The 19,034-nt window shown below is 37.5% G+C and overlaps 1 protein-coding gene across 2 annotated transcripts in view; it reads left to right on the top strand.

The window, feature by feature from the left end:
* phactr2 (phosphatase and actin regulator 2) overlaps positions 1–18,351 on the top strand; it is a 51,409-nt gene extending 33,058 nt beyond the window's left edge. For both annotated transcript variants that reach the window (XM_087803121.1, XM_087803120.1), the window contains exons 2-12: positions 215–397; positions 1,363–1,437; positions 1,511–1,642; positions 8,167–8,566; positions 9,312–9,496; positions 10,837–10,993; positions 11,108–11,163; positions 13,875–13,936; positions 14,679–14,816; positions 16,631–16,707; positions 16,850–18,351. In XM_087803121.1, coding sequence (XP_087659247.1) covers positions 215–397; positions 1,363–1,437; positions 1,511–1,642; positions 8,167–8,566; positions 9,312–9,496; positions 10,837–10,993; positions 11,108–11,163; positions 13,875–13,936; positions 14,679–14,816; positions 16,631–16,707; positions 16,850–16,865 — 1,481 coding nt within the window. In that variant the 3' untranslated portion in view covers positions 16,866–18,351. The remainder of the gene's footprint in view (positions 1–214; positions 398–1,362; positions 1,438–1,510; positions 1,643–8,166; positions 8,567–9,311; positions 9,497–10,836; positions 10,994–11,107; positions 11,164–13,874; positions 13,937–14,678; positions 14,817–16,630; positions 16,708–16,849) is intronic.
* Positions 18,352–19,034: the final 683 nt, after the last annotated feature.

The raw sequence follows: 19,034 nt of genomic DNA, 5'->3' as shown, positions 1-19,034 counted from the left end.
GATCGTGTTCTCAAGTGAGTTTGTTGTTTGTTGTCATGATTTAAATTGTTGAAAGGCTTCTGAAAACATGTTTTCTGCGTGAAGATGGTGGATCGTGTTCTCAAGTGAGTGTGTTGTTTGTTGTCATGATTTAAATTGTTGAAAGGCTTCTGAAAACATGTTTTCTGCGTGAAGATGGTGGATCGTGTTCTCAAGTGAGTGTGTTGTGTTGCAGTGGATGGCTCCGAGAAACCTTCATCTGTGTCCAGCTGCGACGTGATGGTCGACCGAGGCGGCGACGCACAGAACGCGCCGCGGCAGCAGCAGCGAGGGAAGCTGTCGTCTCTAGGAAAACTCTTCAAACCCTGGAAGTGGAGGAAAAAGAAGACCAGTGACAAGTTCCAGGATCTTTCCAAAGGTAGGCGAGTGAGAGTCTGTGTCGTCTCAGAACCGGTTCAAACCACCTGCGCTTTCATTTGTTTATTTGAATGTGTTCAACAAGAACAAGGTGTTTTATTTAAAATATTGAGCTTCTTTAAAAACACTCCCTTCCTTTTATGTTCACGTTTTTTTTTACTTTCAATGATTTTTTATTTTATTAAAACAAATTCTAAATAGGAAGGTAGAACTTTATTGATCCTCAGCAGGTCTCTTTCGGGAAATCGTTTATTTTCAAAATGATCCACAGCAAATAAAGCAATTTTTCATAAAAAATATCAAAAATGAAATAAGAACAAGAACAAAGAGAAATAAAGAGAAAGAACAAGATGATACAATCTAAGTCTAAAGATAAAGAACATAAAATAAAAAAAATAGTAGAGCCTTTCACGATTCTTATTATTAAATACTTTCAAATGTTGCTTAACTTGATAAATATTGTAATAATCAGCTTTTACTGTATGTTTTTGTGTTTATTCCTTGTTTGACAAACAATATTTTTTTATTATTCTAATTATTACTATCGTTTTCCATTGTAAAGCTTTAATATTATTTTCCTCTTATTTATCTGCTTGGTCAAAATTTGACATTTCATTTTTGTTTGAATTTAAGTTCATTGTTAAGTTTTCTTAATAATAATGATATAATTAACAATTTCCCGAAGGAGATTTCCAGAGGGATTAGTAAAGTTTTCTTTAATATAATATGAATTACTCTCTTTACTTTGATGAATGGATTATATTCCTGATATTGTTCCCACTGCAGGGAAATGTAAGTTGTGTCAGAAGTTAAAAAAACATTAATACATACAAACAAATCCTATCAAGACGTACAGTACACATGAGAAAAATAACAACAAAACGACAGTAAATAGACAAAGAATAAAACAATAGTAAACATGCATATATTAGAAGTGTCTTCTGATGGTTTGATCTCCACTGGCAGTTCTAGAAAGAAAGATCTCCACCAGACAGACCAGGGAGGAGCTGATCAAGAAGGGGGTTCTGATCCTGGATCAAGGTGAGACATCATTCCTGGATTATTGTCAAGATCTTCGACTCGTCTCTGAATCTACGATCTTTGGTTGTTTTAGATGAAACCGTCGGCAGCGAGAACCTGAACGGTCACGCGACCTCCGCCGTGACCTCCGAGCAGGTCAAGGTCGACATAGAGTCCAGGGAGAAGCAGGAAAATGCTGCTCGCGTCAACGCCGAGGAGAAAACAGGTTTGTTTCGACTCATGATCATGATTTTGTGAGTCATAAACTCTAGTCCTTCTTAAAAGTGCTGCTGCTTCTTTACCCTGAAAACTGCAAACAATACAACTCATAATCCTTCTCTCGATTCTGATGCTAACATTAGCTTTGATGCTATTACGTTGTGCTACTGCTGCTATCACTGTGTCCACAACTAGCATCACTAATGCTACTTTAACTTTAGCTTTAAATACTAGTTCTGACACTGATGCTATGGTGGCTAAAAGCAATACATTATGTCCACCTATGCTATAACAAGTTTTACTACGATTTCTACCACCTGTACGACTAGCACTGATGCTAATTCTACTCTTGACACTAATGCTAACATAAGCTTTGATGCTAATATGTTGTGCTACTGCTGCTAGCTCTGTGTCCACAGCTAGCATCACTGACACTAATGCTACTTTAACTTTAGCTTAAAAAAATAGTTCTAGTTCTGACACTGATGCTATGGTGGCTAAAAGCAATACATTATGTCCACCTATGCTATAACAAGTTTTACTACGATTTCTACCACCTGTACGACTAGCACTGATGCTAATTCTACTCTTGACACTAATGCTAACATAAGCTTTGATGCTAATATGTTGTGCTACTGCTGCTAGCTCTGTGTCCACAGCTAGCATCACTGACACTAATGCTACTTTAACTTTAGCTTAAAAAAATAGTTCTAGTTCTGACACTGATGCTATGGTGGCTAAAAGCAATACATTATGTCCACCTATGCTATAACAAGTTTTACTACGATTTCTACCACCTGTACGACTAGCACTGATGCTAATTCTACTCTTGACACTAATGCTAACATAAGCTTTGATGCTAATATGTTGTGCTACTGCTGCTAGCTCTGTGTCCACAGCTAGCATCACTGACACTAATGCTACTTTAACTTTAGCTTAAAAAAATAGTTCTAGTTCTGACACTGATGCTATGGTGGCTAAAAGCAATACATTATGTCCACCTATGCTATAACAAGTTTTACTACGATTTCTACCACCTCTACGACTAGCACTGATGCTAATTCTACTCTTGACACTAATGCTAACATTAGCTTTGATGCTAATATGTTGTGCTACTGCTGCTAGCTCTGTGTCCACAGCTAGCATCACTGTCAACAATGCTACTTTAACTTTAGCTTAAAAAAATAATTATAGTTCTGACACTGATGCTATGGTGGCTAAAAGCAATACATTATGTCCACCTATGCTATAACAAGTTTTACTACGATTTCTACCACCTGTACGACTAGCACTGATGCTAATTCTTCTCTTGACACTGATGCTAACATTAGCTTTGATGCTAATATGTTGTGCTACTGCTGCTAGCACTGTGTCCAGAGCTAGCATCACTGACACTAATGCTACTTTAACTTTAGCTTAAAAAAATAGTTCTAGTTATGACACTGATGCTATGGTGGCTAAAAGCAATACATTATGTCCACCTATGCTATAACAAGTTTTTCTACGATTTCTACCAGCTGTACGACTAGCACTGATGCTAATTCTACTCTTGACACTGATGCTAACGTTAGCTTTGATGCTAATATGTTGTGCTACTGCTGCTAGCTCTGTGTCCACAGCTAGCATCACTGACACTAATTCTACTTTAACTTTAGCTTAAAAAAATAGTTCTAGTTATGACACTGATGCTATGGTGGCTAAAAGCAATACATTATGTCCACCTATGCTATAACAAGTTTTACTACGATTTCTACCACCTGTACGACTAGCACTGATGCTAATTCTACTCTTGACACTGATGCTAACGTTAGCTTTGATGCTAATATGTTGTGCTACTGCTGCTAGCACTGTGTCCAGAGCTAGCATCACTGTCACCAATGTTTCTATAATTCAACCTAAGCTTCAAATCCTAGTAGCTGTTGCTACTTCTGCTGAAGCTACAATATATCCGCTACGACCAATAACACTTTATTTAGATACAAATAATGTGTAACACCTCAAAGTAACACAATGATGTCACTGATCTAAAGTGAAACTAGGTTTTGATAAACCGTATGAATCGGTGCCTCTGACTGTGATTAATAAGACTTGCAACACCAGTGTTTGTTCGTTTTCATTTATTGTTTACGTGTTTCTATTCGTGGCTCTGCAGCTGGTATTGACCCGACGGCTCTAATGTGTTACCAGTCGCCCTCTAATGCTCGAGTCTCCGGAGACTCTGAGCTTCTGTCTGAGGCTTAAGTGTGTTTTCACATCAACCCTGTTAGCATCGAACCTGCTGCTATTTGGAGCTTTGTTTGTCGATAGTTTAAAAGTTACAGGCAGCGCATGCAAGGATACGGAAATATAACTGTTCCCTGACAAGTATTGATCCGCTGTGAGTAACGGGTATATATGGAAGTATATGATATAAATCGGTGTGTAACAGTAGATCAGTGCCATCAGAATTTCATTGTAATGTTGCTTTATTTAAACATTGAATTGTTTAAATATTTGAATTAAATCATTTGTATATAACTTTAAATTTAATAATCGAATGAAACTTTGGAATATTTCCAAAATAAATACATCATTTTTACACATAAGGTTTGATATTCTAATTAATAATAGTATGATAATTCATCATATTAATGTTGGTACAATAGTATACCCAGACATTACCAAACGAGTACCGAGCTACTTGATCAAACTTTCAGCCAATCATGAGACTTGCAGACGATCATGTGATAACATAGAAGCATCAATTCATCACATGATTCCTAACCAAACTAAATCGTCTGTCGTCGCTATTATACCATTATTTTTATGTTGAATAGAAAATAATATGAATTAAAATATGATCGATAATAGATAATTTCCTTTTTAACATTTTAAAATTACAATTGAATTATGAAAAGAAAGATTATTATTGAATTAAATTAACCCCCAAAAATATTAAAAGGCTTGAAAAAGGTTCCATGATATGAAATGTCAAATTCAAAGATTCATTATTCTGATGATATTAATCCATTTTTCCAAATGATTCTTTAAAAAAGTTACTTCGAGCGTCAAGTCCTGTGTTTTCCAAACCATGTTTCTTTAAAACAACACCGATAAGGAAACGATGTGGTTTTGTTGTTTCACTTCTGGCTTCTCGACTGTTTCCTCGCGTCTTAACGTCGTTGTTCCAGCTTCACTTCAACATTTCTGACTCAACATCTCTTGCTCCGCTTGTGTCGCTCAGAGAGCCGACCTAAGGCGCTCACCCGGGCGACCCCGGTGCGTCCTCGAGACGCTCAGGGTAAGAAACCACAGGCCTCGGCCGCCGCTGCCAAAACAGCAGGTGGCGCCGCCACCGCCGCCCGGCACAGGGATGGCGCCGCCGGGGCTAAAAAAGCTACTAAACCCACAGGCAAGACAGGCTCTTCCTCACAAGCTAAAGCTAACCCGCGCAGCTCAAACACCTCTTGCCGTGTGGTCGGTAAGTTGGCCAGTTCCTCTCGCCTGCCTGACTGCTTCCTGCCTGCATGGGTCCTGGTTCTGCATCTGAGGAGACTTCCCTTTTCGTGACGTGTCGTGTGGAGGTTTCAACACAAGCTGGTGGAAGCAAAAAGATTTATTTTTGTTACGACACCTGGAGAGGGCTGCACAATATCTACAAAATACTTTTATTGTTCAATTCTAGGAGGTCAGTTAAATACCTGAGGAGCCTCATCCAGTTGTGAGGGGCCGTCACGCAAAAATAAAGAAGACTAGAGCCTAAATGTTACACTTAAAATATTTGAAATTTTAATATTTTTCTATTGTACTTTGTATTTATTTTCAAAAATAATCTGACATAATCTTAAATTTTTTCTATATCTTTTTTTATATTTGGTATTATCACTTCACTATTTTTGACGCGCAATAAATATTCGCAACAGTAAAAAAAAAAGTCACATTAGACTCTAAATACTAATAGATAATGATGAGGAAAAACATGCCACTTCAATAGAATCAAAGGTCTATCCTAGACATACTGTATAAGTTAAGATAATATATAATATATTCCTTGAGTTAAGTTGGAACAGAAGTTCATAAGTATTAACATACGTACACATTATATTAAGACTTAAAGTACAAATATTAATGACCCAAAAATCAGTTACTAAATATTACTTAAATATATATTAATTAAAGAATAAATCTATTTTTAATTATAATAAATAAAAAGAATAATAATGAAACTAATGATTAATATATCAACAACAATTAAAGTTAGTACAAGACAAAATAGAAGTAGGAGTAATAAACACTAATTAAACCTTGTATTTTTAATATATAACACGAAACCAAAGTGGTGCAGAAACAAGAATCTTCCTGCAGATGAACGTAAACGTGTCAAATCAAAGGTCGATGTGTGACCTTAGAGGTCAAACACATATTGTGCAGCTTCACTCGCATCTATAGCATGACGTCTGCATGTTGTTCTTCCTGTCGACGACTTCCTGTCTGATCTTTTTAGACGTTATTTCCAGGTACTGCATGTGTGGCTTTGAAACTACTGTGTTTTGACTTATTAGTACCAGGCGTGTTACTGAGGGAAACTATTCAACTTCTCTGTTGAACTGATTCTTCTTCAAACTGTTTGTTTGACACAAAACTTTATTCAAATAAAATGCTCACAAATATATTTTGACAAATGTTTGTCTTGATCGTTAATATGAGCTGAAAAGTTTTTCTTAACCATTAGATTCAACATCATTTACTAATTCATTATTTGATTTGGATTAAAAACCTTGAGCAGAACATGTTATTTGTTTATTTAAATAAACATGTTTTATTATTTAACTGATTTTCATTCGAAATATACAAAATGTAAAGTAATATTCTTTGTTAAAAAAGGAAATGTAATATAGAATGAGACCAACTTTATTATGTAATGAATCACATTTTAAATCCACATCGTAACATAATTAATGTTGATTATCTTGAACGTTTGATGTTAAAACCCACATTTTAAATGATGAGAATCACTTTTATAGCTTGATTTTTGTGTCACAAACCAATAGTTTCGAAATAAGAAACTAAAAAATGAAGCTTGTTTGAATATTGCTCGTTTGTTTTGCCTCCAGGCACTCATGTTTCCTCCCATAGTTGTGTTGCTCTGAACGGTCTGCAGGAAAGTGTGTGTCAGTCCTGTGACTGACTCATGGTCTATTTCAGAGGTCGTAACAAAGTAAATAATACACAAATCATCTTGTTATGTTTGGGTTTGTGTTTCCTTGTTGTTGCCTGAGCACGTGTTATTGGAACATTATTTATTATCCATGATATGATGTAAGGTTAGGTAAAACTTTATTGATCCCTCAGGAGGTCTCCTTTGGGAAATTGTTTAGTACTCTAGTAGTTACCTATGTCTATGTACTAGTCTATGTAGTTACTCTACAAGTGTGTGCCAAACTAATGGTAACACGAAAGGTTAAGGTTTGGTGACCCCTGGTCTAGTGGGTCCCACATTTCACCCTGTGTAGCTGGGACAAATCGCCAACTTACATTTCATAATTGAAAGCAGACTCTTCCTTAAATATCGATACACGTAAATATAGCAATAATAGTGTTTTGATATTCAACAACACTTCAATTTTGTGTTACAATTAAACTTCCGGCCTCTAGATGGCAGCAGTCATAACGTCCTCCACAGCTAAAGGAAGGATGTTGACTGAGGACGAGAGGATACAGTGAGTCCAGCAGCTTTTTAAAGCTGATGTTTGGACATATTTTGGTTTGAAAACAAATGAAATTAAAACTTCGTCAAGAGTTATGTGGTCTGTAAATACTACAACACCAGAGTCGAGTACTGGACAATACTACACATATATACTTGTTACTACACTATCACAACACCAGAGTCAAGTACTGGACAATACTACACATATATACTTGTTACTACACTATCACAACACCAGAGTCAAGTACTGGACAATACTACACATATATACTTGTTACTACACTATCACAACACCAGAGTCAAGTACTGGACAATACTACACATATATACTTGTTACTACACTATCACAACACCAGAGTCAAGTACTGGACAATACTACACATATATACTTGTTACTACACTATCACAACACCAGAGTCAAGTACTGGACAATACTACACATATATACTTGTTACTACACTATCACAACACCAGAGTCAAGTACTGGACAATACTACACATATATACTTGTTACTACACTATCACAACACCAGAGTCAAGTACTGGACAATAATACACATGTATACTTGTTACTACACTATCTATATACATCACTATATATCGTATCCTGTACCGTTATACGTATCAACACACTCAGTCATTTCAACATCTAAGTTTTTCTCAAGCTTGAACATGATGATGATCTCAGATGACCTTTGACCCTCAGCAGGTTGAGGTTCTGAACTAAAACTATATGTTATAACTATGGTCTCCGGACGAGGCTTCAGACTCAGGTCTGCATTAGAGGTGGAAGTAAGTCTTTAAAACAGGTGTGTGGTTGATGTTGTGTCTTCTGTCTGCAGCCAAGACCTCGACCACGAAGAAAACAGGAAGTGCTGCGAAAGCTTCCTCCTCCACCGCGACCAGCGCCTCGCGACCTCGCGCTCAGAAGAGCTCGGGAAGTTCAGCCCAGGCTAACGGGACTCACATGAAGACGAGCCACAAGGCTGAGCCTCAGACTCCCAAGACTTCGGCGGAGGGCGGCGAGGCCAAGTCTTCGCCGGCTCCCTCCATCAAGGGGTCGGAGGTCAACGCCGCTCAACATGGACGCGACGAGTCGGACGAGACGGTCGGCGAGGAGGAGCAGAACGTCTCTCCTCACGTCAACGACACCACCGAGGACACGTCCTTCACGGAGGAGAGGACGGCGAGGGAGGACGAGGACCAGAAGAAGGACGAGTCCACTGTGGAGACCAGCTCCAGGTCTGTCTAGGATTTGACTTGAACGTTACATTTTCTATTTTTCTTTTAAATAATTGCATGAAATCATTTATGTTTATAATTGAATACAAATATTTGTATGTAGAAAGACACATAGTTTGATATTTTAATGACAATAACATAAAGATAAATGATGTAATTATGCTTTTATAATCGTGCCACCAGACAGTAGCAACAGAGCGCCGAGCTACTGGATCATGTGCTTCTACGTCGTCACATGATCATCTGCGCGTCACACGATTGGCTGAAAGTTCCATGAAGTAGTTACTGTTGTTATTGTCTGGTGTCGCGTCTACGCCAACATTTATATATTGAATAGAAAAGACTATGAATTAAAAAAACGAATTCAACCTTTTACCGTATTATCCGCACTATAAGGCGCACTTAAAAGCCTTTAATTTTCTCAAAAAACGACAGTGCACCTTATAAATAATATTACCTGGTGGGTGACTTTTATGACTCTGCGCCGACAAGTCTTGCGTCATCACGGTGTGGGAGTTATGAAGCACGTCACATCATGGCGGACTTCTGTGGAGTGATATTACTGCCACTGGTTTGAGCGAGTGTGTCTTTATTATTGTACACTCCAAATCACTCTGCTGCTCAACCCTTCATACACTCATTCCTCAAAATGAACGATGGCTTTAAATAAGAGACGATAAATGAGATGTAAACATGACGGTAGATGAAACCTTATCACTGACGAACTACATCAACGTGTGTTCAGCTCAGCTCAGGATCTTCCTGCCGTCAAGCCTCAGGGCCTCAGCGTCAGGACCGACCACGTCCAGGTGACGGTGATCCCGGACCGGCCCAGAGACTTCCAGAGCAGCGACTCCGACTCGGACGGACCCATCCTGTACCGCGACGACGAGGACGACGAGGAAGAGGAGGATGACGAGTACCTGAACAGTAAGTCGCTCACACGCGAGTCACGTGACCGACGTGGTCGAGGCTCCAGGCTCTGTGTACACACACGTCTGGTTCGTCCTGTTCTCCAGTACATTCCGGCTCCGAGCAGTTTGTCGGATAATTTGGGCCGAAAGCGATGAAGCAGCTGTCGTGGGTCAGAAGACACTCGACTGTCGACACGTCGCTAACCTGCTTTATTTAACCACAGAGTCAACAACCTGTTCATTCATCCGCCGGAGCGTCAGGAATGTGGATCGTAGTCAAAATATTGCGCAACATAATACAAATACATATATTATTTACTTACAAACACATAATACATATATTACTTATACTGATGTATCGCAATAGTTTTATTCTCGATACTGTATCGTTTTGATATTTTAAAAAAGAATGAACCTTTGAAATGATAAGTTATTTTATGGTTTAGATTTCAATAGTGTTTGTATTAAAGACAATAATTGAATGTTTTATTTTACAATTAAAACTCAAATATTCACAGGGTTTATTCATTTGTGTGCTGCAATTAAACAAAACCAGGGAAATGACAGCAATGATTAAAAAAGAAAAAGAAACATCAGAAGCTTTTAAAGATGCTGTTTGGAAAAATAAAGTTTAAAGTAAAAACACTGACAGATACTGGATAATACATGTTGCTCCAGATGGTTAAAGTACTTCATTGTTTAAATAAGTTTACATTTGTTTGTTCATATTTGGAGAAGCTCTTTCACATTTGATCTAAAATATTTTTTTTCTTTATTGTAAAAGCCAGAAAAAGTGTTTCTTTAATAGAAACAATATATCGTCATTACTACAGTTTTGCAATATAAAATATATCATATCGTCACATGTATGTAACACATTCTTGACAATACACAGGCCTGTTATATAGTATAAAATATAATATAAAGACCAATATACCTTATATATATATACACCAATATAGCCTTTGGACAGTGTAGTGCAAAAAGTAAAAGTACAAATGAGTGTAAATTGTACTGTGTAAAGTATTTTCATGAGGTAGACGGTGGTGGTTGTGGCTCAGTTCTGATGATTTTGTATCATTAGTGAAAATAATATTTCAACGTTTACTCAGTGAAGATGTGTTTTGTCAAGAATCTGTTAATACGATTGTCGATCAATTGATTCACATTGTGTGTGTGTGTGTGTGTGTGTGTGTGTGTGTGTGTGTGTGTGTGTGTGTGTGTGTGTATGTGTGTGTGTGTGTGTGTGTGTGTGTGTGTGTGTGTGTGTGTGTGTGTGTGTGTGTGTGTGTGTGTGTGTGTGTGTGTGTGTGTGTGTGTGTGTGTGTGTGTGTGTGTGTGTGTGTGTGTGTGTAGGTTCTCTGGCCAGCAAGATCCGCCGCAGGGACACGCTGAACATCAAGCTTGGAAACCGGCCCAGCATGAGGGATCTGGAGGAGAAGAACATCCTGCCCAGAAGCTCCGAGACAGAGAGACACGAACTGCGGCAGCAAATCGGCAGCAAACTCGTGAGGTGTGTGATCACGCGTGTGGTTGACGTGTGAACGAGTGGTGTGTTGGTGGGCGGTGTGATGCACAAATGTCTTTGATGATGGATGTCAATCAAACGTGTGTTTGTGCTGCTCAGGAGTCTGAGCCAGAGACCGACCACCGAGGAGCTGGAGCAGAGGAACATCCTGAAACGTGAGGAGCTTTGAGTCCATCAAGAATTGCCTTTTCTCAGATCAACTTTATCAACTATTAGGATTTTTGACCAAAGATCAAAGTTCAAGTGTCTCCCTAGTGTCTCCCTAGTGTCTCCCTAGTGTCTCACTAGTGTCTCCCTAGTGTCACCCTAGTGTCACCCTAGTGTCACCCTAGTATCTCCCTAGTGTCTCCCTAGTGTCTCCCTAGTATCTCCCTAGTGTCTCCCTAGTGTCTCCCTAGTGTCTCCCTAGTGTCACCCTAGTATCTCCCTAGTGTCTCCCTAGTGTCTCCCTAGTATCTCCCTAGTATCTCCCTAGTATCTCCCTAGTATCTCCCTAGTGTCTCCCTAGTGTCACCCTAGTGTCTCCCTAGTGTCACCCTAGTGTCTCCCTAGTGTCACCCTAGTGTCTCCCTAGTATCTCCCTAGTGTCACCCTAGTGTCACCCTAGTGTCACCCTAGTGTCTCCCTAGTATCTCCCTAGTGTCACCCTAGTGTCTCCCTAGTGTCACCCTAGTGTCTCCCTAGTATCTCCCTAGTATCTCCCTAGTGTCACCCTAGTGTCACCCTAGTGTCACCCTAGTGTCTCCCTAGTATCTCCCTAGTGTCACCCTAGTGTCTCCCTAGTGTCACCCTAGTGTCTCCCTAGTGTCTCCCTAGTGTCTCCCTAGTGTCACCCTAGTGTCACCCTAGTGTCTCCCTAGTGTCTCCCTAGTGTCACCCTAGTGTCACCCTAGTGTCACCCTAGTATCTCCCTAGTGTCACCCTAGTGTCTCCCTAGTGTCACCCTAGTGTCACCCTAGTGTCACCCTAGTGTCACCCTAGTGTCTCCCTAGTGTCACCCTAGTGTCACCCTAGTGTCTCCCTAGTGTCTCTCTAGTATCTCCCTAGTGTCTCCCTAGTGTCACCCTAGTGTCACCCTAGTGTCTCCCTAGTGTCTCCCTAGTGTCACCCTAGTGTCACCCTAGTGTCACCCTAGTATCTCCCTAGTGTCACCCTAGTGTCACCCTAGTGTCACCTTAGTGTCTCCCTAGTGTCACCCTAGTGTCTCCCTAGTGTCACCCTAGTGTCTCCCTAGTATCTCCCTAGTGTCACCCTAGTGTCACCCTAGTGTCACCCTAGTGTCTCCCTAGTATCTCCCTAGTGTCACCCTAGTGTCTCCCTAGTGTCACCCTAGTGTCTCCCTAGTATCTCCCTAGTATCTCCCTAGTGTCACCCTAGTGTCACCCTAGTGTCACCCTAGTGTCTCCCTAGTATCTCCCTAGTGTCACCCTAGTGTCTCCCTAGTGTCACCCTAGTGTCTCCCTAGTGTCTCCCTAGTGTCTCCCTAGTGTCACCCTAGTGTCACCCTAGTGTCTCCCTAGTGTCTCCCTAGTGTCACCCTAGTGTCACCCTAGTGTCACCCTAGTATCTCCCTAGTGTCACCCTAGTGTCTCCCTAGTGTCACCCTAGTGTCACCCTAGTGTCACCCTAGTGTCACCCTAGTGTCTCCCTAGTGTCACCCTAGTGTCACCCTAGTGTCTCCCTAGTGTCTCTCTAGTATCTCCCTAGTGTCTCCCTAGTGTCACCCTAGTGTCACCCTAGTGTCTCCCTAGTGTCTCCCTAGTGTCACCCTAGTGTCACCCTAGTGTCACCCTAGTATCTCCCTAGTGTCACCCTAGTGTCACCCTAGTGTCTCCCTAGTGTCTCCCTAGTATCTCCCTAGTATCTCCCTAGTGTCTCCCTAGTGTCTCCCTAGTGTCACCCTAGTATCTCCCTAGTGTCACCCTAGTGTCACCCTAGTGTCACCTTAGTGTCACCCTAGTGTCACCCTAGTGTCTCCCTAGTGTCACCCTAGTGTCACCCTAGTGTCTCCCTATTGTCTCCCTAGTGTCACCCTAGTGTCACCCTAGTGTCTCCCTAGTATCTCCCTACCTTTTCCAGACCAGGGTCACAAAGCTCCTAAACAATCAAAACAATATTCAATAAAATATATACTTTAAAGATCAAGATACACAGAGACGAACACAAGAGTCTCAGAGAATCAAGGAAAAGCCTGAACAAATAAAAATGTCCTGAGATGTTTCTTGAGTCAGCAGATCCATCAATATAGTGTGAAGTATAAAACTGTATTTAAATATATTTAAGAAGAAAACAAAAGTAGATAAAAATTCAATATAATGTGAAGTAAAACTTTATTTTAAATATAATTTATAACTAAACAAATGGAGATATAATTCAATATCATGGTAAAGACTTTATTTAAAAGAGGTAAAATGTTTCAATGATACAATAACTTGTCAGAAGGTTAATACTGTTTAAAATGTGTCAGTAAATGAACTTTATTTTCTTAAAAATAAATAAATAATAATAAAGGTAATAAATACCTGTGACCCAGTATTGTTTATAGAAGTTTGTATTATAGAGAAGTTTCCGGTTCAATCCCAGCACCTGAGCAAGGCACGGAACTGATGAAATATTTTCATTTTATATTTAGTTTTTAACGACAAAATCAAAGTTTTAATGTGTTTTCTACTCTTGGCTGAAACATTACGACCAGCTTCAGTTCAGGATAATTCCGGACGTCTCGGGGTCACCTGAGGTCATGGATCTCAGACACTCTAACACTTTAATGCTCTGGAGCTCCTGCTGGCTCTTCTTCTTCTGGTGTCCAGGAGAATCACATTAGAAGTTATTCATAGAAGTGTAACCGTCGTGTTCTCCACCGCAGAGAAGAACGAGGCGGAGGAGCAGGAGGCCAAGCAGGAGATTAAAAGACGGCTTTCAAGAAAGGTATCACGTGACGGATTCTATATTTGGCACAAATTAAGTTTTGCTTCAATTAGTCAGAATAATTAGTGTGATGTGATGTCGCCACCTGCTGGACGGAGGTGTCGTTGCTGAAGCGAAAGACAAGGTTTTCATAACCTTTAATATATATATATGGATATATATATCCATATATATATATATATATATATATATATATCCATATATATATATATATAGATATATATATGGATATATATATATCTATATATATATCCATATATATAGATATATATACATAGTAATAGCTCAACAAGACAATTATGAATTTTAAAGGATATTAATCAATTATATTAATAAAGAACATTTATTTCATATATATTTATGTATATTATTTTTATTGTTTATTTTTCCTTTTTTAATGATTGAATGTATTAATGTTAGTTTAGAATGATTGGAATTCGAATAACAAACTATATTTACATAAACATATCCTTTTTGTAAATATTTAATTTTTTAATTTTTGATTTATAAAAGCAATTTCAACAATTAAATGTAAAAATGATTGAATGTAAAAATAGAAAAATAATAATTAAATGCTTAAAAAAACCATTTAAATAAAACATTTGAAATGATTCAATATTCTGAAGACACTGATATAGATATATTATATACACGTAACTGCACTAATGATAGTATTTATATGTGTTTACAAAGTTGTGTTTGACTCTTGAAATCCTCACTATAATGGATCGTTGACGTGTAGCTCAGTGTTCGTCCGACTGTCGCTGAACTCGTCGCTCGACGCATCCTGAGGTTCAACGAATACGTGGAAGTGACCGACGCCAAAGATTACGACCGGCGGGCAGACAAGCCCTGGACACGACTGACTCCTGCGGACAAGGTGCGTCTGCAGCCTCCAGCTGATCCAGCGTCAGAACCTGAGAATTAAAACAGATCTATAGACACGACTAATGTTTATATTGAATTATTATTGTTTTATATCAGTTATAGACACAACTAATGTTTGTATTTAATTATTATTGTTTTATATCAGTTATAGACACGACTAATGTTTATATTGAATTATTATTGTTTTATATCAGTTATAGACACAACTAATGTTTGTATTTAATTATTATTGTTTTATATCAGTTATAGACACAACTAATGTTTATATTGAATTATTATTGTTTTATATCAGTTATAGACACAACTAATGTTTGTATTTAATTATTATTGTTTTATATCAGTTATAGACACGACTAATGTTTATATTGAATTATTATTGTTTTATATCAGTTATAGACACAACTAATGTTTATATTGAATTATTAATGTTTTATATCAGTTATAGACACGACTAATGTTTATATTTAATTATTAATGTTTTATATCAGTTATAGACACAACTAATGTTTATATTGAATTATTAATGTTTTATATCAGTTATAGACACGACTAATGTTTATATTTAATTATTAATGTTTTACATCAGTTATAGACACGACTAATGTTTATATTGAATTATTAATGTTTTATATCAGTTATAGACACGACTAATGTTTCTATTGAATTACTATTGTTTTATATCAGTTATAGACACGACTAATGTTTATATTGAATTATTATTGTTTTATATCAGTTATAGACACGACTAATGTTTATATTTAATTATTAATGTTTTATATCAGTTATAGACACGACTAATGTTTATATTGAATTATTAATGTTTTATATCAGTTATAGACACGACTAATGTTTGTATTTAATTATTATTGTTTTATATCAGTTATAGACACGACTAATGTTTATATTTAATTATTATTGTTTTATATCAGTTATAGACACGACTAATGTTTCTATTGAATTATTAATGTTTTATATCAGTTATAGACACGACTAATGTTTGTATTTAATTATTATTGTTTTATATCAGTTATAGACACGACTAATGTTTATATTGAATTATTATTGTTTTATATCAGTTATAGACACGACTAATGTTTATATTGAATTATTAATGTTTTATATGAGTTATAGACACAACTAGATTTAAAACTATAAAAACAATGTCCTTATGATCTATATTTTACATTTAAGAAAGTTCATGACCCCACAAGGGTTAAGCTGAAAAGTGGAATATATTTATATATATATATATATTAAAGCAAGTTTGAAAATGTGCTTAAAGTTCTAAAAACTTCCTTTTAAAATCCATTTGTCTAATAATCTTTTTATATGCATTCAATACATTCTTGTTTTAAAACCTCATAGCCTTGTGTGTAACTCAGATGTAATAGTAAATCATGTAGCAGCGATATTGTAGTTTTTATTGACAAACCTTGAGCCAGATCAGGAATAAACATATCAATTAAAAAACTTCTTCATCAACAGTTGAATGGTTTTGATCAAATCCATGATCCAGGATTACTAAAGTTATTTAATAATAGACAGGACAAGTATTTTTTTTTCTTTTCTCTTCATCAAATCAGTTCTTTATATTCAATCTTTTTTGTTCTGTTTTTTAAAAGAAAACTCAGTTAATCATTTATTAGTGGAAAAAAAATGACCATTTATAAAACCACGTTATTATTTATAATTGTATTAAAAGCTGTGATGCTGATCAGGAAGAAAACGTTTAAATAAAGAATACTTCACTGAAACAGGATCGAGCGTCATGAGTAGGATGATCTGATGTTGTGTGTTTGGTTCAAGGCTGCGATACGTAAAGAGCTGAACGAGTTCAAGAGCAGAGAGATGGAAGTTCACGAGGACAGCAAACAGTTCACCAGGTACCTGAACGCATCACCGTCATAAATGTTGTTGAAGTCTGTGTGAGGGACACCCGGGTCGAGCCCGGCTCACCGACTCATTGATCGTCTAGATATGATCGATCACTTCCTGGAGGATCATCCAACGTTGTTTGTGTTCCAGATTCCATCGGCCGTGACTCCTCCCACCATCTACTGCTCCACACACTCATGTCTACGGTGGGAGCCACGGGGCGGAGCCACCGCTGAAACATTTGCACATTATTTATTTACTGCCAGAACCTGCTGGTCTTATTGTTTTTAAGAAAAGTTTCTGTTGCTTCGTGAGATTCTTCTGATCGAACGTGAGGTTCAGCTGGAAAACTTTATCGTAAACTGCCATATAAGGACTTCCTGCGGAAACAGGAAGTAAGCCTGTTATAGTCAATGGTCTCGTTTGTGCCTCCATTTTTTTTGTACTTCCTTATGTCGCCACAAGAGGGCGCTCGACCACAAGAGGAGGAGACATGACGCGTCTCCCTGACGAGTGTTGCTCAAAGTGCCGAGGTTGCTGGTTCAGAATCGACCGCCGGTGCCAAAGAATCTCTCGTGACGATTTGAATCCAACTTTATTGTCCATCCTCAGAGACACGAGTTGCTTCTTCACAGACGTTCTGGTCCAGAAGCTTCTCGACCTTCATGTTCCTTCAGAACATCTGCCACACGATTATGACCACCTGCCTGTACTTGTGTTTCCTTATAAACATGATGTTGAATCAAACTAAATATTTATTAGAATGAAATTGACAACAAAAACATTTCATCATCATTTTAATACTGTTGCGGTAAAACTTAAATACATTTAAAACTAAACATCATGAACGAATGAATCAAATAACAGCAGAATTTTATTGTGTAATAACAGTGTAATACTTTACACTTCATACTCTGACGCAAACAAATGTAATAAGAAGTATTTTGTAAAAATGCATTTTATTTTGAAGCAGTTTAATTGAATTTCTCAATAATAATAACACATTAAATCATGTTAATAAATCATGTTATATTTGAATGTAATAATGTATCATGTATTCGTAACAATACTCAGGTTTATTTGTCGCAAAATCAGTTCGTATTTTATTCAAATTAATTCACTATTTTTAAGATTTATTAGCACAAAGTGATGCAAGAAAATCAATTCTTTCTGCCTCTAATGATCTTCTGCAAACGTCAATCATGTAAATAACGGCTGAAGGTTCAGTTAATGACGATAAAACTGTTTAATTTGTTAAAGATGTTACGAGTAAAAAAAAAACTGGTTGTCATCCCGCTACACACCAGCAGGGGCGCGTCAGAGCCAGAAAGAGACAGGTGGTCATAATGTTTTTGATTCTCTGCTTGATTTGTTCTTCTGATCACGTGACGTCTCGACAAAGTGTTACTTTAGTCTCAATGAAGAATCCAATCCGTCGCTCGAACACCAATCGTGTGAAAACAGTATTTCGTTCATTTCAACTTGTTTTCGATGGTTTTGTACAGATTGTAAATGAAGCATGTTCTGTATTCACGACAGGAAGTGACTCGTGTCGCCTCCAGGCGGCGCTGTCGCCAACAACGTGTCATAAACACTCTGATATAAAGATAATCGTGACGTGAAACCTTTTTCATAAACCTGGAGAAAATCCACCGTTTCTCCTCGTCTTCATTCTCGTGTCTGCTGTCAATCAAATCCTTGAGGTCACATGACGGTTTATTTATCTATTCCTGTCAATCAAATCCTTGAGGTCACATGACGCGTTTATTTATCTATTCCTGTCAATCAAATCCTTGAGGTCACATGACGCGTTTATTTATCTATTCCTGTCAATCAAATCCTTGACAATATTCCTGTCAATCAAATCCTTGACAATATTCTTGTCAATCAAATCCTTGAGGTCACATGACAGGTTTATTTATCAATTCTTGTCAATCAAATCCTTGAGGTCACATGACAGGTTTATTTATCAATTCTTGTCAATCAAATCCTTGACAATATTCCTGTCAATCAAATCCTTGACAATATTCTTGTCAATCAAATCCTTGAGGTCACATGACAGGTTTATTTATCAATTCTTGTCAATCAAATCTTTGAGGTCACATGACCTTATTTATCTATTCCTGTCAATCAAATCCTTGAGGTCACATGACAGATGTATTTATCTATTCAAAAACGTGTTCTTTATTTGTTCCAAACACACTTAAAATCAACAATTTTTTCTAGTACTTTTATTGAACAAAATATGATTTAAAAGCCAAAAACTAAATCAACATATTTTCTTTTAATCGATTGAAAAATATCAACACAGTATTGTCAAAGAATATATTGCGAT

The sequence above is a fragment of the Callionymus lyra genome, chromosome 11 (genome assembly GCF_982586985.1).
Source record: "Callionymus lyra chromosome 11, fCalLyr1.hap1.1, whole genome shotgun sequence".
NCBI classification, from domain to species: Eukaryota; Metazoa; Chordata; class Actinopteri; order Syngnathiformes; family Callionymidae; genus Callionymus; species Callionymus lyra.
The sequence above is the reverse complement of the archived record's forward strand: the minus strand, read 5'-3'. Positions and strand labels throughout refer to the sequence as shown.